Here is a 26,294-nt window from a genome sequence, read left to right on the forward strand (position 1 = left end):
TAAGAGTCATCGCACTTTATTATATTAACCTGGACCCCAACCACCAAGGGCTATTGCATAAAAAAAATAGATCATAGTGTCGTACAAAAATCACTCAGCAAAGAAATGAGGTGGAAAAAAACGAAACAAAAAAAGTGAAATCCTCCCTCATTCGGAGCCGACCGCTGATTAAATACATGTGACACACACACACGCACACGCACACGCACGGGTGCATTTCACGAGCCCGGCCAGGGAGGGGTTTGAAATGGATGGGATGGATGCACATACAATGGATTTTAAGGAACATGCGGCACTGCGGTGCAAATGGCAGCGCACTTGAAGGCGTCACTGGGGCTGAAAGAGCAGAGAGTCTCTCTGAGGACACTGCTGCTGCCGCTGCTGCTGCTGCTGCCGCGGCGGCGGCGGCGCAGGCAAACAAGGCTAACTAACAGTTGCCACTTGATTTTCCCTGTAATGAGTGTGATGAATTAAATACTGGTGACATGGCTCGAAGGCAGTGAGTTTGTGTGTGTGTGTGTGTGTGTGTGTGTGTGTGTGTGTGTGTGTGTGTGTGTGTGTTTAAATATGGATCATGCAAGTTTTACTCGCCGCTTTGAAATCCGAAACCATCACGGCTCCTTTTGTCGCTCGGCAAATAAAACATGTATTCAAGCGTGTGTGTGTGTGTGTGTGTGTGTGTGTGTGTGTGTCTGAAATCAAATCCCCTCCAGATGATTAAAGCGCTGCTCTGTTATCCACTGATGCTCGAGTCTAAATGTAACAGCCTGTTTGCGACTTCTTCAATAATGAGGCAGGTACTGGGCCACAGCCGGCCGCCTCTTTCTTTTCCTTCTTCCTGTTGATGTGGGGTTTTTTTTTTTATTGCTTTTTTAAAAAATAAAAAAAGGGGGGGGGGGGGACAGGGGGGGCACAACAACAAGGGCCACTGGAGCGGCCTGGAAATAAGGAGCATCCCAATTGTACTTTGGTTCCACCCGTTTGGAAACAAGACAATCCCTGTGGAGCCGCATGAAGGCGACCTGTTTTCTGCAAAACGCACCGTGAAAATTCCCCCTTGTGAAGTGGAAGGAACGTCGGAAAATTAGGAACACATGATGGGAGCCTGGTGCTGACGGCCGGCGTGCGTCACCGGCGGGGTGAGTGGGCGGGGCGGGGTCGGGTGGGGTGGGCGGAGTTTCCCCGGGCCGAAGGCTGCTCGCCTGGTGCCGCCGGACCGACAACAAGAGCGGGTTTTTCTTTAAGAGAGGATTTTTCCTGAGGGTCGGGCCGATGGGACAAAGAGTGTGAGGTCACACTGCTCAGAGGGGATCACCGCAGTGGCGGCGGCAGCGGCAGCAGCAGTGGCAGCTCAGGGCAGGGTGGCGATGAGGTCGCCGCAGGAAGGCCGAGATCAATACGCGGTAGCAACAACAGAGAGTGTTTGTTTGGAGGCCGAGGCTCACGCTGCCCTCTGGGTGCTCGGGTTTATTTTAAGCACACACACACACACACACACACACACACACACACACACACACACACACACACACACCAATGCGCGCACGCACACACACATACACACACTCTCTCTCATCCTGCCATGAGGAAATCTCAGGCCTCGTCATTTCCTTTAATTGTCCATGATACAATCATTCTGTTTTTAAAAAACAATAACGCGCACGCACACACACACGCATGCACACACACACACACACACACACACGCACACAAAAGCACGCTCGCGCCCACACAGGAGTGAGTCATACCAAAAAAAAAAAAAAAAAAGAATCCAGTGATAAACAATGACCCATGACCGCACACGGGTAAACAAATGAAAACAGTACTAATAATAATCTGTGCAGTCACAGTCAAGACTCGCGCACGTTAACGGCAGAAAAAAAGATTCTTTCTTTTCTTTTTTTTTTAACCCCTCCCCCAAATGGACATTGTGCTTGTTATTGTTATGCGAGTTCGGCCTCGGCCAACGGTTCCCTTCTTTACGTGATTAGTGTTAGAACGATGCGTCAGGGATAATAAAAAGTGATGGATGAAGCAATGGACAGAGCGGAGGAGGAGGTGGAAGGGGAGGAGGAGGAGGAGGAGGTGGAAGGGGAGGTGTAGCAGTCCGGCAGCGGTGGGAGCGGGAGCGGCCGTGCCGTCAGTCACCGCTCAGGATGCGCTCGATCTCCTCCAGCCTCTTCAGGGCGGCGGCCCGCTTCTCCTCGATGTCTTGGATCTCCTTGGTGGACTTCCCTGCGGTCCGCTCGTCGGCCTGGCCGCCGTCCAGGGAGGCCGGCTGGCCGACGCCCACTTCTCCCGGCGAGGATTTCCGCGCATTCTTACCCTCCCCCTCCCCCGCCGCCTCCGCCTCCGCCTCCACCTCCCCGGCGCCCCTCCCTTCCTGCTCCTGATCGACCTTCTCGGACTTCCCCCCCCCCGCCGCCGCCACCAGCGGCTGCCCCGCCGCGCTCATGGCGGCCATCTTGCCCCGCACGATGCTCAGGTGGCGCCGCACGTACTCCTCGTTGGGCGCCAGCGCCAGCGTCTCCTCCAGGCAGCGCTCGGCGCGCGGCAGGTCGCGCTCCTCGAAGTAGACCACGCACAGGTTGTGCTTGCCCTGCACGTTGCCCGGGTCCATGCGCAGGATGCGCTCGAAGCACGCCTTGGCGCCCGGCGTGTCCTTCTTGTGGTTCATGAGGATGTCGCCCTTCAGGATGAGGCCCTTGATGTGCTCCGGGTGGTGGCGCAGCAGCTCGTCCAGCACGGGCAGCGCGTCCGTCTCGCGCTGCGACTGCGAGTAAAGCAGCGCCAGGTTGAAGAGGGCGCTGCGGAAGCCCGCCTGCAGCCCGATGGCCCGCCGCATCCAGCGCTCGGCCGCCGCGTTCTCGTTGGCGTCCATGGCCAGCATGCCCAGGTTGAAGTAGCCGTTGGCGTCCTCGGGCTCCTCCTCCACGTAGATGAGGAAGCGGCGGTTGGCCTCGGGCCAGAACTTCGGCTGGCCTGCCCGCAGAAAACGAGATGGGGGGGGGGGGGGGGGGGGGGGGGGAATTAGAGGGGTCAAAGGTCAGAGGAAACTCCACAAAGTCTGCAGCCGCTTCCAGTCTGTTTCCAGAGGCTGATGTTGACCTTACCCCTGACACGCAGATCTGCAGTATAAGAAGGCTTGTTTAGCCCTCTGTTTGGTAGCCTTCCTGCAGCAATGCTTCAGATGCTTCCTACACTTGCACGTTGTTGTAAACCTCACGTCATACCTGCTGTTCTTCAACTCACCATCAAAAAACCTCTCTAGACCTTCAGTGAACTGCGTATTTAGCCCTCTGTTTGCAGCCTGATGGTAGAATGCTTTCTTTTTAGCCTATTTATGGTAGGAGAGAGCTGACCTATGAAGTTGATGTTTATGTATGAATGGCTTTGTAAATGTGCTTGTGATGTCTCTGCACCGACACTTTCAACCGTGAATGTTCTGAAGTTCCTAAGAGAAAAATAAAGTTTATTGAATTGAATTGAATTGACTGATGGAATTGAAACTGATGCTTTGAACGTTCCGTGTTTGGAAGGAGACAAAGACAAAGCAGTCTTAATACCTGGCTCGGGGAGGTGTCAGTGCCCTTTTGTGACATCACAAAGGGCGTATTTCCAGAACTCTGAGTTGTGGCAAACTTTCTGTAAAGTGGAGCCTAAAGAGTGGAGGACGATTCTTCTCAAATTGATCAAAAATGCATGCCAAATTTTTTTTAATAGATTCATTTAAGATTAATAATAATAATAGAATAAAAATAATGATCCATGTCTCACTCACTCACTCACTCACTCACTCACTCACCAGACTCCTGCATGAGGAGCGCCGAGTTGAAGAGTGCCAGTTTGTGGCGGGGGTTGAGCTCCAGCGCGTGGTTGAAGTTCTTCAGCGCCTCCGACGGGTCCTTCATCTCGATGTTGACGATGGCCAGGTTGTACCACAGGTCGGCGTTGGCGCCGTCCAGCTCCAGCGCCCTCAGGTAGGCGTCCCGGGCTTCTGTCGGCTTGTTCATCTTCAGCAGGAGCTCCCCTCTGGGTCGCAATCAGTTCGATGGAGGGGAAATCAGTCAGATACGAAGTTAGATTCAAGATTTAAAAAAAAAAAAAAAAAAAAACTTTGGTTTGGACTTGTGATTTCCCAGTGATTTCACTCGTCTTCGTAATGTGTTTATGTAAGCGGGAGTGAGCCTGATCCGCAGCCACTTCTCAGCAGATGCTTTTCAAGGCGCCAGGAGCCAAATGGTCTCAGCAGCCTGCTGGAAGGCGCCGTGATGATCCGTTTTATTTTCACTATCCAGTCCTTTTAATGCTCAGACTCACTGATAAGGGCGAGGAAAGAGACTGGGCACTTCAAATGCAGTGAAAACCATAAATGCCTGTTGTGGATAAACCAGAATCTAAATGGGTTGTGTTTAGGGATGTCCGATATTGATTTTTTTTTTTTTACCGATAATCCAATATCCCGATACTGTCCAACTCCTAATTTCCGATACCGATATCAACCGATATCAATACATACGGTCGTGGAATTAACACATCGTGGCTAATTTGTATTGTGACGTCCCGCTGGGTGTCCCGCATGATTTCGTCAGTTACGAACAAGCTCTGCTGAAACACGTGTGCCGCTTGCTGTTACGCTTCCACGCACTTTGATGGTATCATCAAGCGTAGTGGGGACGAGTAAAGTAAAGTAAAGTTCTTTAGTATTTAGTAATACCAGGAAATTTCAATGAATTAAAAAATAAGTCATATTTTTATAATATTTTTTCCCAATACCGATATTTTCCAAGATTAATTTTTAATGCCTTTATTGGCCGATAAAATTTGGAAGGCCGATAATAATGGACTGGACTTCGAGAGTTGTGTTAATATCAACTGCCCAAGAGTTTCTAAGAATACAAAGTGTTGCAAATAGCCATAAGTACAAAATTTGACACTGGTAGAAATTTCCTCATGTGCAATTCAAGAGGTTAGGTTGGTGTTAAAATCCGAACAGAATTTTTCAAAGCATCTTCAAAGGCGTTCTTGCCTGCTGATGTAGGCCTGCTTGAAGTCGGGCCTCATGCTGATGGCTTGTCTGTAGAGCTGGTCGGCCTCCTCCAGCCTCGACTCGTTGGCTCGGATCAGATTGGCCAGGTTTATGTAAACGTTGAGGTGGTTGGGGGCCACCCGTGTGGCATACTTCTTCCCGGGAATTATCTTAGAAAAAAAAAACAAAGCAGAGGAGAACAGAAGGAGGGTCAACAGATGAGTGATTCATATCACGTATTACACCCACTTTTATAATGGTGTTTCTTAACCAAAGAGAGCACTGAGGGAAAGGATCGTTATGAAAAAGTAGAGATTTCAAGATTGATTTCCTCATCCGTGACTGGATGGTTGTTAGTGATTCAGTCAGTTTGAGTGACTTTACGTCAGTCTTTGGGAGGCCACAGACAGACACGAATCCCATTGGAGGCTTCTCACTAATTCAAAACAAAAGCCGGGGGGTGGATGTAGCGAGGAGGCGTGGGAACAGCCTCCGCTGTCGACGCTGATGGTATCTGCCCCCTATTCACGGGTGAAGCAATGCGTCTTAAGTTGTTTGTGTTCTGCCAGAAGGCGTTTGCCAACTTCCTTCCTCACTCTTCCCTAGAAGCGCTGTGAGCAGGATGCTGAGCCAAACGTGAAAGTATGAAATAGTTTAAGGGATGCACGGATCGCTTTATCTGCTGCCCGGCCCAGACTGGACTCCCAGGGGCTTCCTTCAAAAGTTCACAAGTTCATCTTACAGATTTGCCTCGTTGGTTGGTGTGAGTATTGGATGACGTGCAAACTGACTGGACTGACCTGCGGCATCAGCGATTTGGCAACCAAGTAGGCGTCTTCAGCCTCTTTGGACCTGTTTAAGTTCTTGTAAGTTCTTCCAACATTCATGTGGGCACCGATGTCGTCTGCAAAAAAGAAAAAAAGAAAGAAAAAAAAAAGAGTAGTTCACAACTAATCGTTAAAACACACGCAAAAAACAAGGAAACCAAGTGTGCGATAAGTAGCAGCGCTGATTAGCGCTGCAGACAGGAAATCCTCAGCAGCTTCATGCTTTTGCACCATGAATCTGGGGGGGGAAACACTGCTGGGTGGTGATGTGTATGTCTTGGATCACAAGTGGCTTTCATTAAAAAAAAAAAGTTTAAAAGCGTCGGAGGGTGCAGCTTGTTTTGATTTGATGTTCCTGGGAGTTTCCGGGTTAATTTGGGTTAACTTGGGTTAATTTCCGAGTCCCTGGAAATTAAAACATTCATGTCTCGCATGAACTGTGCTTGGTTTAGCAAATATCGACGTTTTGTCATGCAAATTATTAATAATATGTTCAAAGTTAGGCCTTGAATTTCTTCTTCTATGTGATGTATGTCTATGTTCACTTTGCCTGCTGCTCTTGAGTGCTGACTGCTAGATGCCACACAGCCGAGCGTGGCTGGCCCGTCTGACTCTTTTTGATTCGCATGACAAACAACACCGTAGATTTTACATAAAATGACTAAACAGCTATGATACGCTGTCATCACCAGCCAGCCAGGCCTCCAGCATTATGCAGAACTCTGCCAGCAGATGGAACGGTGGAATTCAAAACAGCCGTGGTGCAGAGATAGTTGGTCAACTGTGACAAAAGAGAAGGCAGAGTCTCCGTAGGTGACGGCACAGTGATATGCCTTCACACCATCACGTTGCCACTGTGAGGTAGGCGGCAAGGACTTTACACGACACATGCTGTCTTGCCACAAGAAGCGGCACCGACCGAATAGGCCTCCTCAAACTTCCAAGAAGCTTTGTGCACATCCAAATAAGTCATTGAATCTCTAGCATGTGATGAAACACAATTGTTTTTACAGCAGGCCCACAGCAGTACAAGGTTTGGCCTCTGTGTAAACACCTGGTCTACTTGTTTACTGTGATGCAGAGTCGATCTTGTGTCTGGTAATCTAATAAATCTTGTCCTGCTGGCAGAAATATGATTGCGTAAGATGTGCTAAGTTCTTAACAAGCTCGGCATCGGCAGGCACGTACGCACTGTGTGTGATCCATTGGAAAATAACAACAGCGAGCACAATGTGTTCTACCAGTCATCTATCAGTCCTGGCAGAGCGGCTGCTGAAATCCCTGCACGCCTCACCTGGACGCTTTTTTGGACAGGCAGGGAGAGAACATCCAACCCCACACAGAAAGGCCACCGGCCAGGGTTCACTGAACTCTGGTGACCTTCAGTGACAGTGCTGACCACTGCAACGCGGCGCCTTCACCGTGGAGAAGATTTCCCCTCTTCCTTGTGGTTATTTGCGTTAATAGGGTTGCGACGATTTGCCGTCAAAAAACGACAGTGAAAATAGTCGACGACGGTCGCCAGATGTGTTTCTCCAGTGGAGTGAGCCATCTCACCTCATTATGGTTTCCGCCGAGAGTCACACGTGTGCAGTAGTGTCTCTACCGAGCGAGATCAAGATGAAATGCTTTCAAATAAATAATACAAAGATCAAAAAGGAAATCCTTGAACCCTTTCTTTGTGCTCATTTGGCTCCCAATTAAGACTCTGAAATCATTTGATAGCCCTAAATAATACTAATAATGATGATGATGATCAAGACTTCAAATGGTCCCAATTTTCTAGGATAGTATTTCAAATAAAGTCTTTTTTTGTTTGTTTGCTTGTTTTTTGAAACTGGCCTAATTTCACAGCTGTATTTCGGTGCCAGCTCACGCAGACCACAGGACTTCATGGTATGTCTAAATAATCACCTATTGAAGATAAGGGCTCCATCACCTCCAGATACCATCTCAGTATCTTATCACTCTTCTCCAACCTGAAGAATTTCATGCCAACCATGCCGTTTCTCATAGGGGTGTTCCGGCTGGGAAATTGCCCAACATGTGAACCCCCCCACAAACCCCCCACACCCCGAGAAGGAAAAAAAAAATAGAAGAAAATAAGAAAAAAAAAAAAGGGGGGGGGGGGGGGGGAGTAGGGAGGCATTTAGGGGATGATTTAAAGTCTGTGAGCTGCAGCACATGTGTTGGTCCAATACTCTGTGTTACAGGTAGGGGATTAGCGTCCACTTCCTGTCTTCCTCTCTGAGATGACATCCTACATGTGCAGCCTGTCTCTGATTCTATTGTGTCAACGGTAGTGTGGTATCCATGCATGTTGTTTTGTGATGTCTGTTTTATCGTTATTTACTGGGGACTACGGATGGAATTCAAAGACAAGCTAACTCCGTCATATTTGGAGTGCTCTGTATTGTGAACCTGTCCACGAATGTACACTGTCCCGTCTAAATCAACCATGAACTCAAACTGAAACTGAGAACAAGTGTTGCAAATGTGCACCTCCTCACCTGGCTGGACTCTGGTGGCCTGGAGGAAATACTGCAGCGCCCGTGCGTAATTGTTCTGGTTCTCGAGGGCGTGGCCCACGTTGTTCCACAACTTTGCATTGTTTTTGTTTACCTAAAGGTCAAAGGCAAACGGTTGAGACATTGACGATGAAGAAGACGACGAAGACGAAGAAAAAGAAGATCTTTACAACCAAGAAGAAGAAGAAGAAGAAAATAAATCATGGTTCAGTTTTGTGAGGACATTAGCTGGAGGAAAGGATGCCTTCTCACATTTCAAGGCTCGGGAGGAAACACTCCTAATGCTTACCTTCAGGGCAGAAGTAAACAGAGTGTATTCCGACTGCCAGTCCCAATTCCTGTTGAAGGTTTTCACCGCATGGGTCGTTAAAAGGACGCCAATAATCAACCAGGAAATCTTTTTCAGGTGTCTGGAGAAAAAAAAAGGCAGCATGCAAAGCGTGCAAGTGAGAAAATAGTTCAGCGAGACGAGGAATTTTCCCGAGACATGTACATTTTTGTGCTGGACAGATTCGCGGCGGCCTCAAAGTAATTGCTGCAGTAATTGCTGCGTGTGTAGAGAAATTGCAAAATGTAAAATTGTTTTCAGGTCTTGTTGAAGGGAGGGCAAAGAAAAGAATAGAAAAAAAGAACCACTTACCCCTTCTGGGAGAGAATCTTGAAGCCGTGCGCAACCAGAATGCAGAAGCCCATGCTGGGCACATAGAGCACTCGCTCCGCCACGACAAAACCCACGGGGAAGAAGAGGTTGGACGCCGGGATGAAAGGCAGGACGATCAGAGAAAGGGCCTGAAGGAGAAACGTTTGATGATGGCCTGATTGTTCTGGGACCGGAGGTGAGTGGAGTTTTTCATTAGAGAGGCACAATATTGAACATTTAAATGGACCCCAAGGTCAGAAATGGAGCAGGAAATACTTTTTTTTAACGTTTCTTTCTAGTTAAGTTTAGTCAAATCAGCTCTTTGTGATGTCACAAAGGGTGCTAATACTCCTCCCGGTTCAAGAGACCACACACCTGCTTGTTTTTTTTTTTCAACTGAAAAATAAAACCCCAGCAACTTTAGCAGGAGGCTGCAAACAGAGGGATAAATATTTTTTTTCTGTACATTTGTGTTATTCTGATGCCGAAAACCCGCTCTGCATCAAAACAGAGGCGTCAGAGTGACACTTGGCACCAAGTGTCACGCGACATTACACGTGAAACTTTTACAACTACACGCGTCGCGGCCCATGTGAAATACTGTTCCAACGTGCAACACATTCAGAGACTCGTTAATCCCCCACCCCGCCCCCTCAGCACGCCAGCGTAAACACTCGAGAGGTCAGTGTTTCCCAAAGTGAAGCAAAAGGCAGTGAAGTTTAATGACCTAGAAGTGAGTGACGATGTTGCACAAGAGCAGCTTTTTGTTTTTGTTTTGTTTTTGGTCCTCTTCTATGTTTGCATTATTCCTTGAGTTTCAAGGTTGGGATGCATTCTGTGTACATCCAAGTCACTATTGCAGCATTTACAAGTCACCTTGTAAAGACAGGAAGCAATTCAGAAATGGGACACATTGTATGTGTGTGTGTGTGTGTGTGTGTGTGTGTGTGTGTGTGTGTGTGTGTGTGTATGTGTGTGTGCCCAAAAGACATTTTGGTCTGGAATAATGATGAACACTTGACTATTAACAAAAAGGAAGCAGCTGGAAATGTTTGCTAGTGACCACAGGCTTGAGGGAAAAACTCGTAACAGGTACCTATTATCTTGTCAGGGTACAGTTCATATGTACAGGGTGTACAACACAAGCAGGCACTTATAACTAATTGGAGATCTTATGCAGTGGAAAAAAATGTGTGACAGCAGATTTTTCAGAGGGGCTAATAGCACTCTTCCAACATTCAACATCCAACAGTCAGTCCAGCTGTTAAACCTGGGTGTCCCTGTCAGTGGTCAGCTAGCAAGCCTGGCCAAAGACTTTGGGTGGCCAACTGGGCTGGGAGCAGTCAGTTTGAACTGGAGTGAGCGCTGTGTACAGGACCTTTTTACTCCTCCTACATATATATATATATATATATATATATATATATATATATATATATATATATATATATATATATATATATATATATATATATATAGATTATATCTGTAATATATTATATGAGTAATATTTTACATCGGTAATAATGGTCAGAATTTACAGAGACAGTCTTATTTAGTATTATATTTCTGGTGCTTGTATGTGACGCTTTAATATTGCGCTGTAATATACTGTAAAAATATGGTATTAGTGTGGTGTGCATAGTTAGTGTTAATACATTGTATAGGGAAAGTGTATTATACTCAAATGTATAGCATGTATATAATATTTATAATATAGTTTTGCTGCTTATAATGTATATATATATATATATATATATATATATATATATATATACATATACATACACACACATACATATATATATATATATATATATATACATGTATATATATATATATACATGTATATATATATATACACATGTATATATATATATACATGTATATACATATATATATATATATACATATATATATATATACACATGTATATATATATATACATGTATATATATATATACATATATATATATATATACATATATATATATATATATATACATATATATATATATATACGTATATACATATATATATACATATATATATATATATACATATATATATATACATATACATATATACATATACATATATATATATATATACATATACATATATACATACATATACACATATATACACATATATATACATATATATATATATATATATATATATATATATAGATATATATATATATATATATAGATATATAGATATATATGTAAGACTGGAATGCGTTTGCAAGAATAGGTAATAGTGTGCATAATGTTTACAATGTTTATACACAGCTTATTACACTTGAAATAATGTGGTAATAGTGTATAATTTGGCGTTTAGATGGATACTGTAATATTGTACTCTAATATATTGTAATATATGGTATTAGTGTGTATAATACTTAATGTTAATATATAGTATCTAGAATATGGTAATTAGTAAATATTATTTATAGTGTCTATATGTAGTAATAACATAGTGAATGTGCATAGTACCCGCAGTGCCTGGGTATAAAATGTAAAATTGGGTAATATAGTGCTGTAATATAATGGTAATACAATTGTAGTAATGTGGTAGTAGATGTTTAGTAGCTGCATATAATAATATCTTGTTTCAATGCATTGTGATGAAGTTTGTAATGAGATGCAGGTGAAAGGTGAAGTGAAGAGGGGTTTAAATTAATTTAAGTTTCTGGATATTTGTTTTCTTTGAGTATTAAGGCATATTTGTTTTCTTTTTTCTTTTTCATATTTTATTAACGGTATTTGTGGGTTTTTTTATGCTTGAATAAAGAATTCAATTTAATTCAAAATCATTTGGCAACCATCTACGGACCAGACAGACTCTGGCTAGGGCGACTAGAAGCCCACTGTTGGCACCGCCTGTGGCTAGTGTGTGCTGGCGAGATGAAATGAACGTCCCTTCAGGTGACAACCGTACTCAACTGAGGGGGAGGGATGGTTGGTGATCTCTGACAAAAAAAAGAAAAGAAAATGCCCTCGAGGTGCTTCTGGGGATACCACATTCAAGGAAGTGGGATGCACTTTGATCTCTGACCTTTGACCTTTGGGGTCAAAGGTCCCCAAAGATGGGCCGGTGTGCACAAATCAGCCTGAAATTTAATAACCCACTGCAGATCCCCGAGTTGGACCACATCAGTGGCAAGTGGGAACCGCCTCCTGGCTGTCTGGCTCAAGCCCTCGCTCACCATGATGACGGTCTTGGCCGAGCCGTGCCTGTGCCTGAGGCTGTGGTGCGCCAGCAGCGCCAGGAAGGCGTAGAAGAGCAGCGTGGCGGAGTTGCGCAGGTCCAGGAGCGACTCCACCAGCGGGATGGTGCCCATGGTCCAGTCGCAGCACAGCTCCGAGGGGTTGAGCAGGAGCCAGGCGTTGACGGGGAGAAGGTAGTTGAAGGTCATCTGCCTGGCGGGAGTCGGGCTGACGGCGGCGGGGTTGTCGAACCTTTGAGACACGACACGACAGCGTGAGACGTGGAATGCTGTGCGACTGGTGCACTAGGGGAGACATCAAGAGGAAAGAAGGTCAGGAAGCTTCTCCAGGGTTTCCAGCAGGATCAGGTTTCACTGCTGCTGGTGGAGGAAAAAACTTGGTCTTAAAAAAAAAACCCACACACATCAGTGTTTCTCTGCTGGCTTAAAAGGGAATAAATGAGCCAAAAGTATTATTCATGGCCATACCACCCTGAGAACGCCCGATCTCTTCTGATCTCGGGGGCTGAGCACGGTTGGGCCTGGTTAGTAATTGGGAGACCGCCTGGGAATATTAGCTGCCGTAAACTTTATCATCCTCCGAGAGCCCTTCGCTCTGAGGATTCAGGACTTTTGGGAACCCGTAAAGACTCTAAAATTAGATCAGGAGGGAGAAGTTTTAGCTTTTTGGCTCCTTTACTTTGAAACCATCTCCCATCATCTATTCCATCTAATGTAAATTTGTCTTCTTGCAAAAAGAAACCCAACAAAAGACCAAGGAGGCCACAATGAAACATTATGGTACTACAACGACAGCAGCCTGCAGCCTGAGTGACCTCAGCAGATCCCTTATGGAATTCCACAAACTGACACTTTCAATGAGCTCTATGTGTTTCATTTACAGCCATTCAGAAAACCTCTGGAGAAAATATCAGCTTAGAGGGATTAGCGCCGCAGTGACGTCGGTTTCTGCCGAAGCAGGAGAAGGTTTTTTGCCGCTGCAGGCTCGTTCATGGATCCAATATGACCCGCGAGTGCTGGATACAGTCGAAGGCATTATGTCGGCCGGCGGACGCTGATAACGGCAGCTTTATCTTTACGCCATATTCTTTTAACGAGGGCGGCGCAACACATGACGCCTAGTGGAAAATGTGGAAGAACTTTGATGTGCTTGTGGCGGAGGGGGATGGAAAGTGGCTGAGAGCACCTTGGGAGTGACCGGCCTTCGCCTTCGCCCTCTGAAGGAAACCCGATGCTGAAGATGGCTACATGTGCCACCCCCGGGGTTGTGGGGGCGAGGACACAGAAAAAACACACAGAAGTGTGTGTCAGCTGAAGGAGATAAGGAGGACGGACCAGCTGACATGTCCACGGGGGATCGCCTCACACATCCGTCGGGAAGAGGCCTCAGAAAAAAGGGGAAGATCCCTCCCCCAGTGGCGACCAACTGCTCTTTTCTCTTCCTTTGAAAGAAAAAACAACAACAAAAGAACCAAACAAACGTCGGACGGCTTATGATAAAAAGTGATCAGCCGCTTCCTGTTACTGCCGCAAGTCGGCCCTGACCAGCTCTGATCACTCAGGCCACTGTGCGGCTGGCCAGCTGGAAGTCATTCAAACTGGGAGCGAACGTACGAGAATTCAGATGGAAAAATTGGCCGTCAAAAGCATCACCATCGAATTTCTATCCGTATCCGTGTAAACGGATTTTTTTTTATTGTTTTTTTTTTTTTTAAATACGGCTTCGTGTAAACGCGTTTTTTGCAGTGCGGTTTTGAAAAAGTGTGGTTTCAAAAAAATCCCAAAAGATGGAGTTGAATTGTTTTATATTTTTAGCGTCACTTTTATCGTTATCGCAATAAATGCCAGAAATTATTGTGATAACATTTTTAGTCTTAGCCCAGACATGGGCAAACCACGGCCCGCGGGCCACATCCGGCCCGCTGCGTGTCTCTGTCCGCCCCACATGAACCCAGTCATAACCCCCCCCCCACGAAACTTTGCAGAGTTAGCGTAGCACGATAGCGTGCTGCCCCCCACCCCCCCACCCCCGTCAACGAAAGAAATGCCAGGACGTTAGTGCAATTTCCAACCAGCACCCCCACCCCCGTCAACGAAAGAAACCAGCACCAACCAGCACCTGGTCCTCCTGGTATCCCTAGCAGGAGGACACGAAATTGTGAAACATGATGTATACAGTTCACACATAAGTGGCGCTCTGGATCAGGTTCTCAGCAAGTGCGGCGAGAAGAGACGCTGATCTCGCCGTTTACATTTTTCTGACAATGTATAATCCGGCTCAGACCGACTCCCTCCGTCCTCAACGTAAGCCTCAAAGATCCCCAAAACAAGCCGCGCTCCCTGCGCCACCGGCCGGCAGATAAGGTCTCATCCCTGGGTAAACCCGACACCATGACTGGGGGCTTCACGGTTGAGTAGGGTCGACACACTGAAGTTCATGTTGACGTGGAGCGAGCGCGCTCGGCCGCCGATTTACGATTTGTCCGTGGCGAGAGCTAATGCTGGAACTGGGCCCTGATGGATCCCAGAGGACTTGATGTAAAATCTGTGGGAGAGGACGGTTTTAACTCTGCTGCAGACGTTGGTAGGAGTGGGCAAACATTTTGACTGGTGGGGCCACAATGGGTTCGAAGATTTGACAGAGGGGGCCGGAGCAGCAGCAGATGGAGTGTTTTGGCGACCCACCTCACAGGAGAACCAAATATATCATGGGATATGTAGAAAACATGTTGCTTTAATGTCTGTTGAAAACGTTACAAGAAATGTCTTTCAAGGCCCACAGTACTTATCTCTTTATTGAAAGACTTTTAAAACTGAAAAGAATGGATGAAATGCAGCTACTTTATGACTTAATTACTATAAATATAATTTCTTCAACTTGCGGGCCGGATTAAAAACCTTCGAGGGGCCGCATATGGCCTCCAGGCCATAGTTTGCCCACTCCTGATGTAGAGACTACGAGAGAAAAACTGCCTTTTGTTGTCAGTGTGCAACGAAAACGGCAGGAAAGTAGAAGGAAACTTGGAGCATCACAAATAAGACGCCAGAGCAAAAATGCTGCCAATATCACGTTCATGCACAGCAGTAATTATTATGATTAAAAAAAAAAAAAAAAAAAGGCAATAATAATCTGACAATAACAATATAATAAATAACATAATATAATAATAAATAATAATAATAGCAAAAATAAACTAATAATAATAACTGATAGTACAGACGTTGTTTTGGGCCAAAAATATGTTGCTACAATTTTGACAGGTGCGTCTTAAAGAGGCTACAAGGCAACATTTTGGATATAAGTGCAGACATTGAGTTAGCCTGTGTGTGTGTGTGTGTGTGTGTGTGTGTGTGTGTGTGTGTGCGTGTGCATGACTATTACTGCATGTGGCTCCAAAGGGGTCCCTCTTAATTCCAAAGAATTGATCGCAGATGGTGATAATCAATTTCTGCAAACCCGGACGTGAAGGCAGCGGGTTCTCCCAGACAAGCTGGAGACATCTTCTGGATTAAAGCTGAGAGGGGTGGGGGGTGGGGGGAGGGGTTAGTGCGTCAAGCCTAATTGTTTGGACTTTTTATCTCGCCGATAAGATACCAGCGGCTGCAGTGGCTGCAGCGGCTGCACAGGCAGACAAATTTGCTGTTTTATACGCAGCTTTTGCACATAACTTTGTTTTTTGTTTTTTTTAACCCCCCCTCTTCCAGACCTGATTCCCAAAGAAGATTGAGATTGTGTGTTTTGTTGAGGCGGCTACACAATTAATGACAGGGCTATGACTGTGTCTTCACGATGTGGCCCTTCAGTAAGGAGCCAAATTTCATTCGTGTTGTCATGATGAGCCTTCTCGGGGTTAAAACTCTTCAATAAAATGTGTCTGTTTCGTGAGCAGCCCACCTCAAAGTCAGACGCCTCCGTGAGCAGAAAACACATTTTGACTGCGATGGTTTCTGGTCACCTCGTGTAAAGAAAAAAAATTAAAAAAGGAAAAAGATGAAAAACACAGCGGCCATGTCGAATCGCTGTCATGTAAGAGGATTACACGGCGTATTTTTAGTTGTTTTCAGATGCGACCTCAGATGAACTTCGGCACAACGGGCCGCTTTCAAGCACTCCAGATCGTGGACTTAGCGGGCCGGCGGGAGAGCAGAGCGCTGCGCGAGCAAGCAGCAAGCACAAACTCACTGCGGCGAGAAAGATTCATAAATTAATTTTAAAAAAAGAATACGCGGCGGCATTAGTCACATCCATCGGCTGCAAAGGTCAGAGGCCATGGGAAGAGTTTCTACTGTAATCAAATAAAGACATTACGTAAACTATTATATAAACCATAATAAATAAAGCGAGAAAAAAAAGAAGGGCTGGCAGAATGTGTTTGTGTAAGCTTAAATCCATTTACAATCAAATGGAGACTTTCCCCTGTGTACCACTGCGCCGTGGCATGGACAAGTGTCGTTTCTTGTGGAGCAGACTTGGCGCAGCAGCCAGAGAGCGACACTCCACAAACACAGTGTGGACTTCAAAAATCAAGAGGAAAAAAAAACAAAACTGGGGAAAAAGTTACATCACAACCATTTTCTACGGCTAAAATTATCTCCAGCATCAGCAGCGACCCGGTAGCGTAAATTTGATCTCCAAAAAAGCAAAAGAAAAGAAATTCCCAGGGGAAAAAGGAAAAAAAACAAGTCACGTAACCAGATAACGTGCGGGTGACGGCTTATGAAAGCGCTGAGCTCATCGTCTCCTCGTCGTACCTGGTGAAGACGGGGAGCTGCGACTGGATGACCTGCACCCGGACGATGACCAGCAGCAGGGTGCTGATGACGAGCACGATGAGCTTCAGCAGCGTCTGCAGGAGGGCCAGCGGGAAGCCGTCCTTGCCCTGGAGGACGTGGCGGAGGGTCTCCAGGAGCAGCGGCAACGTGAACTGCGGGGGTGAAGACGCAAGGATCAAGAAGCCTCTTCCAAGATTTGATGATTTGTTGCTGAGGGGACGCGCGCGGGTGCGACATGGCGTGCCTCACTTACCCCTTGTGCGACAAACACCTCGTGCACGCAGCAGATGCCCACCACCGTGATGCCCTGCTCCTTGCACAGGGTCGCCGCAGCCACCAGGACCACCGTCACCGCAATGGGGGTCCACACTGGGATGGATGGATAGATAAGATATTTTATTAATCCCTTTGCGAAATTCAGGTATACAGTATCTCATAAGTTATGATAGACAATAGCTGCGTTTCCATTCCAGTTTTTCACGAAATAAGCGATATTTCCAAAATTTAAGCCAAAATTTGCATAAAAACTCATCCCCCGTGATTTACGATTACGTTTGGTTTTGTTTCTCCATGTGTGTAGTTTGCTCATTCTACTTTGCATGTTCTCTCCGGGCCTGTCAGAAATCAGAGAACCCACAAAGAGCAGAATATGCGAATTCGCCTAACTGGCAACTCCAGATTTTCAGCAGGTTTGGGAGTTTGAATTACGCAACAGACGCTTGGCAAGCAGTCTGAATGGAACACACACACACACACACACACACACACACACACACACACACACACACACACACACACACACACACACACACACACAAGCCAGCCAGCCAGCCAAAAACCAAAGGAATTGCATTAATGCAGATCAACAGGTTGAAACTGCCATATATAAAACAGTTCAACAGGAACACAAGCTCCACCTCAGTCCAAATCAGGTGAAAACCAGTCACGATCCGGCTGCAGTGAAATGTTGTAAGTGTAGGTTGATAAAAAGTTACAAGTGACTTAGTTACTAGCGTTACTTTTAGCATTTCGTCATAATTCATAATAAATAACGAGGAATATTTTGTCTACAGTGTGCAGATTAACTATAGGGAAGGAGAACGATATTTTTTTTTTGGGGGGGGCTGGGGGGTTCTGTGTATATGTGCAAACGTTCAATAACGTTCAGCAATTTTGTTTTACTCAAGCAGAAATTGATCAGCATTGTGAACGGTCCATCGGCCAGCCTGCTCTTATCATATCAGTCGACGTCTTCAAAAATAAGTCTGTCTTGAACTCTGACCCTGACTGGATTTCTCCCGGAAGCACTGCCAGCCAAGTTTCTTGACTTGGCTAGCAGTGACTCTCAAAGACTTTCTTAGGAACCCTCAGAGTCACAAAGGACACATCATTTCCTGTCTTTTCTGAAGAAGAGCTTTTCAGTGGCATGTTAAGGGATTCTTTATGGAGCTACATCCTGAGAAGCGGGCGGACGCCGATGGTGTGGGCGTGGCTTACCGATGGAGCGGTCGGCTCCTGTTGACTTGGTGTAGGCCAGGAAAGCAGCCAGCAGGAAGATGGAGGAAAGCAGCTCAGCTCTGCCCACCACACCTGTGACCTGACGAGAGAAGAAGAGCGGTGGTGTTTGAACTGGTGTTCAGACGATGTTGGGCCACTCCTCCCACTGCAGTCTGGGATGAGAACTCAACGGCCCAAAGAACTTGTATGATAAGGGACCTCGAAGTGAATCTGCCCTTACGAGTCGAGGAGGACCTTCCGACGAGAAAAATGTTCCCACGGTTCAGCAACCGGCGCAAATCATTTCCCAACTTGTGACTGTCAGCAATGATGTAACTGCTGGATGTCACAGCGGGACACTCCAAAAAAAATTACAAACAAAAACAAATGAATTGTCAGCAGTTGGCAGCAACATGCCAGACATCCAGCTGCATAAACAGCCACCTCTGTCCCCTTTTCATAAAGGTGAACCATCCGTGCAGAAATGGAGGGGACGCATGGCTGATCTCGTCAAATCCACCCGTTGACAGCGCTGTCTGTCACCTGCATGAATGATTGATGACTCGAGTGGAAGAAACAACATTTCCATTTGAACCAAAACTGCAGCAACTTCCCAGAACCAGCCAAACCCGAACAAAAACTACATAACACAAAAAGTTTGCATGCAGAGCAAAGCCATGCTGGGGGTTGACCGGGCAGCTCACCAAACAGCCGCCTGTCTACAGTAGTTTGAGTCCTTCTGTACAGCTGAGGGGTCATCATTCCAAACAGATGAGGCCGCTGCATTTTTTCCCTGACTAACCTACTGAACTTTATTGCTAGGAAGGAGAGGGGGAATATCGTATGGCTGCTTAAAAAAAACAAAAAAACTTTGAAATCCAGCCTAAATGCCACGGGAATCACAAGAAGGTCTTCTGACTGGGGAACTTTGCCATGTCTCTCATTAGGGAGTCTTAAATCTTCCTTCCAAGAGGGTGAGGACGGATCCTTGTTGTTTCCTGCTCGCATGGCTCGATTATGGAAGGGGACTATTTTTACTCAAACGAGTCAAATCCACTTTATATAAAAGTTTGTTCCCTTGGCCCCCGATGTGATACTAATTGGACTTGGACATCGAACAGTCATCATATTCTTCGCTGTCCCATCTCGTCTATGGAACAAGCTGCGTCACATCTTGGAAATGCTGCCAGGAATTTCTTGAAAATTCATTATTTTCTTTTTTTTGTTTTGGCAAGATCGGAGAAGCTTGACATTGTAATTTGATTTCTTGGGGGGGGGGGTGTAAACTATCTGAGCGTGTAACAGATCATCCAAGGAGCTGATGGGAGGCTCTCCTGCAGAGGATGGGTCAGGGAGGCAGTGCAATCACGCTTAGCCGTGACAGAATACTGCCACTGCGGGATTTTGGTGACTTGCAGCCAGTTCACCGCACTGACCTACATTTTCCCCACTGTGCACTGTCAACCTTCCGAGGCTGCAGTTTGGCCTTTCAGTCCTCTTGTGTCATAATGGGAAAGGCATTGTGTTCACTTCTGACATGGGGTGGTTGGGGGTTCGATTCCCCAGGCTCAGGGCCTGGCTTCTCTCTAGGTGCTGTGGCTCCGCCCACAGCCCAAATCGAATCTTGGCAAAACAGAGGTGTTCTGTAGGTGTTAGCGTGACGGCGCACAGTCGTTTGATTCTCTCTGCGTCCCAGTGACTGATCTGAGGTGCAACTCCGCCTTCACCGCGGACACTCTGAGAGCAGGGGAAGCGGTGTAAGAACATACATGCATGTTCCATTAGACCATTTTAAATGCATACTGGACGACCAAGACCAACGGGCTGTGCGATGCCCTGTCATTTTTAATTATTATTATTTAAACTCTTCAAACATTGACCCTTGGTCCCTTGGTTCTGTGCTCATTTACATAAAGTATGTAGCTATATCCTGCCATCTCTTTTTCTCTTTTCTTTCAGACTGATTAAGATCTTTTATTGCAAATTCTTCGCCATTCTTGTGATTTTTTATTGTGATTAGGCACTGTATCCGTCGTATTCGCTTCAACTTTTGACTGTGACCATTAGCCATTAGCCATTTATTTACCTGATGCATCCAGTCACGACAACTCAGTATTGATTGTATATGTTCATATTTTTGTTTGTTGATGCTGTTTCTACTGACTATATTTGGATTTTCTTAATGATTTGATATTAAAGCTCTCATATGCGCGAGAAAGTGATTGGTTGGTGTCACACAGCCACTCCTTTTTAAGACGGCCTCCTGTGTTGGCACAAACATTTGCTTGAGAAAGGTCTATGACCGAAACGTCGCAATAAAAAGTTTGTAAGTCGGCCACGTGTGCGGGATTTCTTTTTTTGGTCAGTTCGGACTTTATAGTCACCTGTCAATAGATGTGTGGGGATTTCTGCCTCTTTAATGATCTTGTTATTATTATTTAACACATTTAAGCTCGACAATACAAATGTTATTGATTTCTGTTGATTTACTCATATCTGCCTTGCATTGGAATATAAAATGAAAAGCACAGGACAGAGACTCAAGTCTCCATGAAACCCCCCACCGAGACCCGGCGAGACACAGACGGGCTGCACAATGACTCCTTGTGTGTCCTTATCATAAAGGGACCCTCACAGCTTATGGCATAACTCAAAAACAAGTGACTCGTTCAGATGGAGGATTCCACTTGCGGCGTGTACACTGAAGGCCATTTTGCTGTCCGGACAGCCAGAGCTCATTTCTGAGGCTAATTGTCGCCATTCAAGGAGTCCGCCGGACCCCGCGCTCGGTTTGGGAGGAACACGAGGTGCGGCAGTGCATGCCCCGTCGCAAAGCAGCGCTCCGGCCCAGACAGCAGCAGAATGTTGTCTTTGTTCCCCCCCCCACTCTGTTCGGGGCCTGGGTGGTAATCACTTCAGCTTTGTTGAATGGGATGAAATCCAAATCCAAATTGGGCATGGCTTTTCAAGGAAAAAGCCTGCAAAGTAGGGATCAAGTTCTAATGACAAACAATAAGAGAAGGATTTTTTTTTTGGTCAGTGATCGTATTCAGAAAACCTTGCGGTGCTAAATTCGGCCGGCCCTCACAGGGAACTCATTTACTTCAAAGAATGAGGCAATAAATAGGGGGTGGCGGCCCACGCAGGTGAAGTCATGCTATTACAACGTGTATAAAAGTTAAATGAGGTGAATGAGGCCAAGCTCAGGCACCTAAGAGGTGTTGATCTAGCAGGAAGGCGCCCGGGGGGGGGCATATTCTGCCTTCTGCCTCAGTTTTGGGGGTAATGGATTCATATTAAAGAGAAGTGCATTCCAGGTGTTCAACCCGCGAGGTACAGACACAATCAAGAGCAGACGAGGTGACTAACGCGGGGCCATCTGGCCTTCCGTGAGTGATGGAAGGAGTGACAGATTGTTTAATAACAATAATGATGCTTTCAGCCTTGCAAATGGAGCCGGTGGGGATGTTGGGGGCTGCGGCTGTGATAATATTGCATTTGTTTTGTCAGCGGCGGGCAAGTTAACACCGGACACGCCCTCCCCCCCGGGTCGTGTTTAGACATGCGGCGCATAAATACCATCATATACATCAGGAGCTTAAACAATAACACCCCCCTATTATGCCCCGCCGCACAAGCAAGTCGACGTTCTTGCGTGCTTTGCTCAAATATTGAGCAACTGGCGAAAGTACAGCTGTGGAATCAATGCCGCTGTGCACCGACACGTCGCCTTTAATGGGCGCAAAACCTAAATAATAGCCCTGCTTTTGACTTGGAAACTGACACATTAATTTCATATGGATAATGACACCGCGAGTGCACTATTCACTGGGGAGGTATGTTTATAGCGAGCTCAAGGCTATGGCACTATCCAGTGTACGGAGGCGTGTGACAACGGTTGGGGGGGGGGTCTCACCGGTGCTTGGGGTGTTAGCAGGGTGAGATGAGGACTCCATTAAAGCAGAACTTCAAAAAAAAAAAAATTGCCATAAAAGCTTTTCACCGTTCCAAGGGGTGAGCGCGTGCTGCATTAGCGGTGTAAAATATGGTGTGTGGTGTAAAAATGTCTCTTTGCTCAGAAGTCAAGAGTAACACAGTTGTCACAGTAACACGGTCTCGGTGTTCAACACTCCAAAAGGCAATGTCTCCTATCCTTTGCATCTGGAGTGACGGTGCCTAACATTATTAACTACATGAAAAACGTCAAGAGGTCTCCAGATTACTTTCTCACATTTTCCTGTTTACTTGGCAGTTTGTTTGACCTTCTATGTGTTTTAAAGGAGAGAAAAACCAGGTGGTCTCACGAGTGTAGAGACAACACCTACCTAACCAAAAGAAGTAAAATAAGAAAGGGAAGAGCTTTCATTGATAGGTTAGACATAGGCACAGGTTACTGTTAGAACCAGTGTTGGCGAGTAATCGATTACTGTAATTAAATTACTTTTTAAATAATGGAGTGATCTAACAAGATTATTGTGGCAAAACTGGTAATTATATCATAATTACTTTATCAAGTAACGATTCCATTACTTTTCTGAAATATTTTGCAAGGTAAACATGTCTTATTATCCACAAAATGTCTGAAAGGTAGAAAAACAACCAAAAAACCACAATGTCGCAGATTGATGATGCAGCCGCGCATGCAACGTCATTGATATGCGACAACGCACCGAAACAAGCATGGCGGCGGCAAAAGGAAAAACAGCGACTACGTTTCATCGCTGGAAATACAAACATTGTTTTGAGTTCATCTCGTCTAAATGAAAGAATATTGTGGTTCGTTGTGCGTTATGTGGAGGAAACAAGAGGTTCTCAACTTCGAAAATATCCACGTCGAGCCTCATAAATTATTGAAAGCCATGTTTATAAGTACGCCAGCAGTACATTGCCCAGTAGAGATCCTTTAACTACTGTACTTCAAGTTATTTTTTAACAATATGGGCTGTGCAAAAGGCAGCACTGCTGTGCATGAGTTTGTTGTGTGAAATATGCAGTTTGTTTTCAGACAAACATTGGAAAATTTGCACTTTGAAAAAGTTCATTCCAAAGCACTGAGCAACCGTTACTTTATCTTTTTTAACTAGAGTAATTATGTAATTGACTATTTATGAAACAAAGTAGTTAAACAAGTAATAATATTAGATTACTTTTAAAGGAGTAATCAGTAATCAATAGTTGGATTACTTTTATGGAGTAATCCCAACAACACTGATGAAAACACAATGGAAGATTGTTTTGTTTTTTGTTTTTGCATCAAATGATCCCTTTACTGCACGAGCTGTTGCGATGGATACTCACGGCTTCAGCGTGAATGGGGTGCACGGCGAACAGCAGGGCCGCGACCAAGCTGGAAGTCTTATCTTGGAACACGCGGCACACTCGCAGGAAGAGGACGCACACGGCGGCGTGGAAGACGACATTGAGGAGGTGGTAGGAGGCCGCGCTCAGCTCACTGAAGAGGTAGTTCAGTCGGAAAGTGAGTACCGTCAGTGGCCGGTAAGATTTGTGGCTCCGCTCCTGTGTGAAATAAGGCACAAACGGAATGGATATAAATTCTGTCAAGACACAAATAATTTTTTTTATATTGCACTGCTAATAAAAGCAAAGAATCGTGAGGAGCTTTAGAAGCCTTGACCTGTTTTTCCACTAAGTACTATTATCAGTAACAATATTGGTATTGCCTATGAGCAAAGGAGATGGCAACTCAAAATAAATTGCCCTGGCTGAGAACACAAGATATGTATATGAGCTACTGCTGTTTAGAGTCTAGGTCTAGACAGAAACTTCAGTTTATGGCATGTTATTGCTGGCGGACTTGTTCAAAGATTGCCTGGGCTATAAATCCTATCAAATCACACTGGTGTGAAAGTGCCCTGTGCTGATACCAGTGCACCGGTGCTTACTTTACCTCGGCCATGGGCGTGCCCCAGAAATCATTGAGGAACAAGTTGCGGATCGGCGTCGTGGGCCTCAGGTCCTTGTTGTCGAGGATGGCCGAGACGTCGTCAAACACGAAGCCGCACGAGAGGCTGTTCCAGTAGCATCCCACCACCAGTCCAGTCAAAAGTAAAATCTCCCTCCATGACACGACAGCCATGGCTAGTCAGAGCTGTCATTGATCACTGGCCAGGACGAGAGGAGAGCACAAGGGAGCGGAATCGTGTTCTTTAAAAGCAAAATGTATCAAGATTGACAATGGAACCATGCAAAGAATGTGGCATTGCACCTGTGTGCGGAAGTAGAGACATGAGTTTTAGGTTAGAGAGCTCTTTACAAGTCAATGACGCCGTGCTATTTGTGGAACGCACCGTTACCGTTATTCTTAACTACTTACATCACTGTAAGAACCTGATTCAGCGATTTAGTAATGATGGGAATGTTGATCACTTGAGACAAAAACAAAAGATGAATGAACGAATGATGTAGCAGCAGAGTCGGCCTATGATAAGGGTGGTGGAAATTAGGTCATATCCTGAGAATGAGCGAACTATTGAAACCGGGTGCAGAGTGACAGCTGGCTGCCAGGGAGCACATGCAGAGGGCGAGCCATGACAGGAAGATCCACGCAGAACGCTCACAAACACAGTGAAACCAATGAACCAAGGTTTTGTGAGAAAAAATAAAGCCTCAAGAGTTGAACGACCATTCAACATGCAGTCATGAGTTCATTCTGCCGGGAAAATAGCGTGAACTAAGCGATATGGCTAATTTAGCAGCTAATGCTAACTTGGTTGATGCAGCTTTAAGCAGCCAAAGAACGGCGACTTCCTTGTCCGGGTTCTTACCTACTGTGGCTAAACGAGGACGAAGGAGCCGGCAAAACGCGATTCCCCCCCCAAATAAATTAAAAACTATGACAGTTTACACACAGAGTACACATTTCAGCAAGCCGAATCTTACTTGAGGCAGCTAACGACAGTCAACACATCCCGGCATTCACTTCCGGGGGAGAGGTGAGCGCGCGAGCTGAAAGTTTTTAGCCAGTGAAGCTAGACACGTACAGGAGTTTTCCTCCTTGTCAACGTACTCGGTCAGACGCTTCTTTAGATATACTGCGCCTCTATTTTTATTTATTTTTTTTTGAACAGCCGATTCGTGCACACCTTGATATTTTCCGTTTGTGCCTTATTTCGTTTCCACCGTCGCCAGCATTTACGCTAACAGACGCGGTTGTTGATGTAAATGGTAACCTAGCAGCCAAAAGCGTCACATCGTGGAAATGTCAGGAAGACGGTTTGCTCCCTTATCAGGATGTCTTATCAGGATGTCTTTAGCGGCTCTGTCGCATCCGGTTTAATTAATCTCTAACCATATTAACGAGGTTGGATTTATATCAATAGTCGTTTCAAACCACAACGTTTGCTAATTGATGCCAAACGATTTTTGTATGCCCCGCTTATTTAACAGTCGTTGTGTTTGCTATCGAGCGAATAGGTTTTGCATGATAACAAACCTATATTTTAAGGTCGCATTGAGGCGGAATTGACAAAACGGGAGGGAAATTGTCGCGCTTTTCAAAAATGTTCAGAAGAGCAGCGATGTCTAACCCTAGCGTGGTGCCTACAGCAACTTAGCAAACAGCAGGTACAACATCAGGCGTTGTGACTCGTGTCATCTTTGACGGGTGACTCGCGACATCGCTTGTCGCGCGATGGCCGAGATGCCAGCTGCTTTTGAGTGGGAGGAGGTCATGCGGATTGACCCACTGAACCTCCAAGAGTATGAAAAAGACCATCTGGACGAGATCATCGGCATGTTCCTCTCG

General features: G+C 45.8%; 2 protein-coding genes across 6 annotated transcripts in view; one reads left to right on the forward strand and one right to left on the reverse strand.

The window, feature by feature from the left end:
• tmtc3 (transmembrane O-mannosyltransferase targeting cadherins 3) lies at nt 1-26,184 on the reverse strand. 3 transcript variants are annotated; one of them, XM_076027227.1, is made up of 14 exons: nt 26,094-26,184; nt 24,438-24,651; nt 23,828-24,046; nt 18,530-18,629; nt 17,286-17,401; nt 17,012-17,184; nt 12,239-12,491; nt 9,025-9,173; nt 8,674-8,794; nt 8,367-8,478; nt 5,830-5,933; nt 5,030-5,199; nt 3,806-4,032; nt 1-2,982 (listed from the first exon to the last, which is right to left on the reverse strand). In XM_076027227.1, the coding sequence occupies exons 2-14, from the start codon at nt 24,624-24,626 to the stop codon at nt 2,141-2,143; spliced, it is 2,775 nt and encodes a 924-aa protein (XP_075883342.1). In that variant the 5' UTR covers nt 24,627-24,651; nt 26,094-26,184; the 3' UTR covers nt 1-2,140. The 3 variants fall into 3 exon arrangements, with proteins under 3 accessions (XP_075883342.1, XP_075883341.1, XP_075883340.1); XM_076027226.1 differs by lacking the exon at nt 26,094-26,184 and adding an exon at nt 25,430-25,559; XM_076027225.1 differs by lacking the exon at nt 26,094-26,184 and adding an exon at nt 25,315-25,466.
• The window catches only part of cep290 (centrosomal protein 290), a 30,539-nt gene continuing 29,965 nt past the window's right edge, over nt 25,721-26,294 (forward strand). For all 3 annotated transcript variants that reach the window (XM_076027220.1, XM_076027223.1, XM_076027221.1), the window contains exon 1: nt 25,721-26,294. In XM_076027220.1, coding sequence (XP_075883335.1) covers nt 26,181-26,294 — 114 coding nt within the window. In that variant the 5' untranslated portion in view covers nt 25,721-26,180.

This window comes from Nelusetta ayraudi, unplaced genomic scaffold, assembly GCF_046127955.1.
Source record: "Nelusetta ayraudi isolate G7.1 ecotype Tasmania unplaced genomic scaffold, CSIRO-AGI_Nayr_v1 ptg000020l, whole genome shotgun sequence".
In the NCBI taxonomy this organism is placed as follows: domain Eukaryota; kingdom Metazoa; phylum Chordata; class Actinopteri; order Tetraodontiformes; family Monacanthidae; genus Nelusetta; species Nelusetta ayraudi.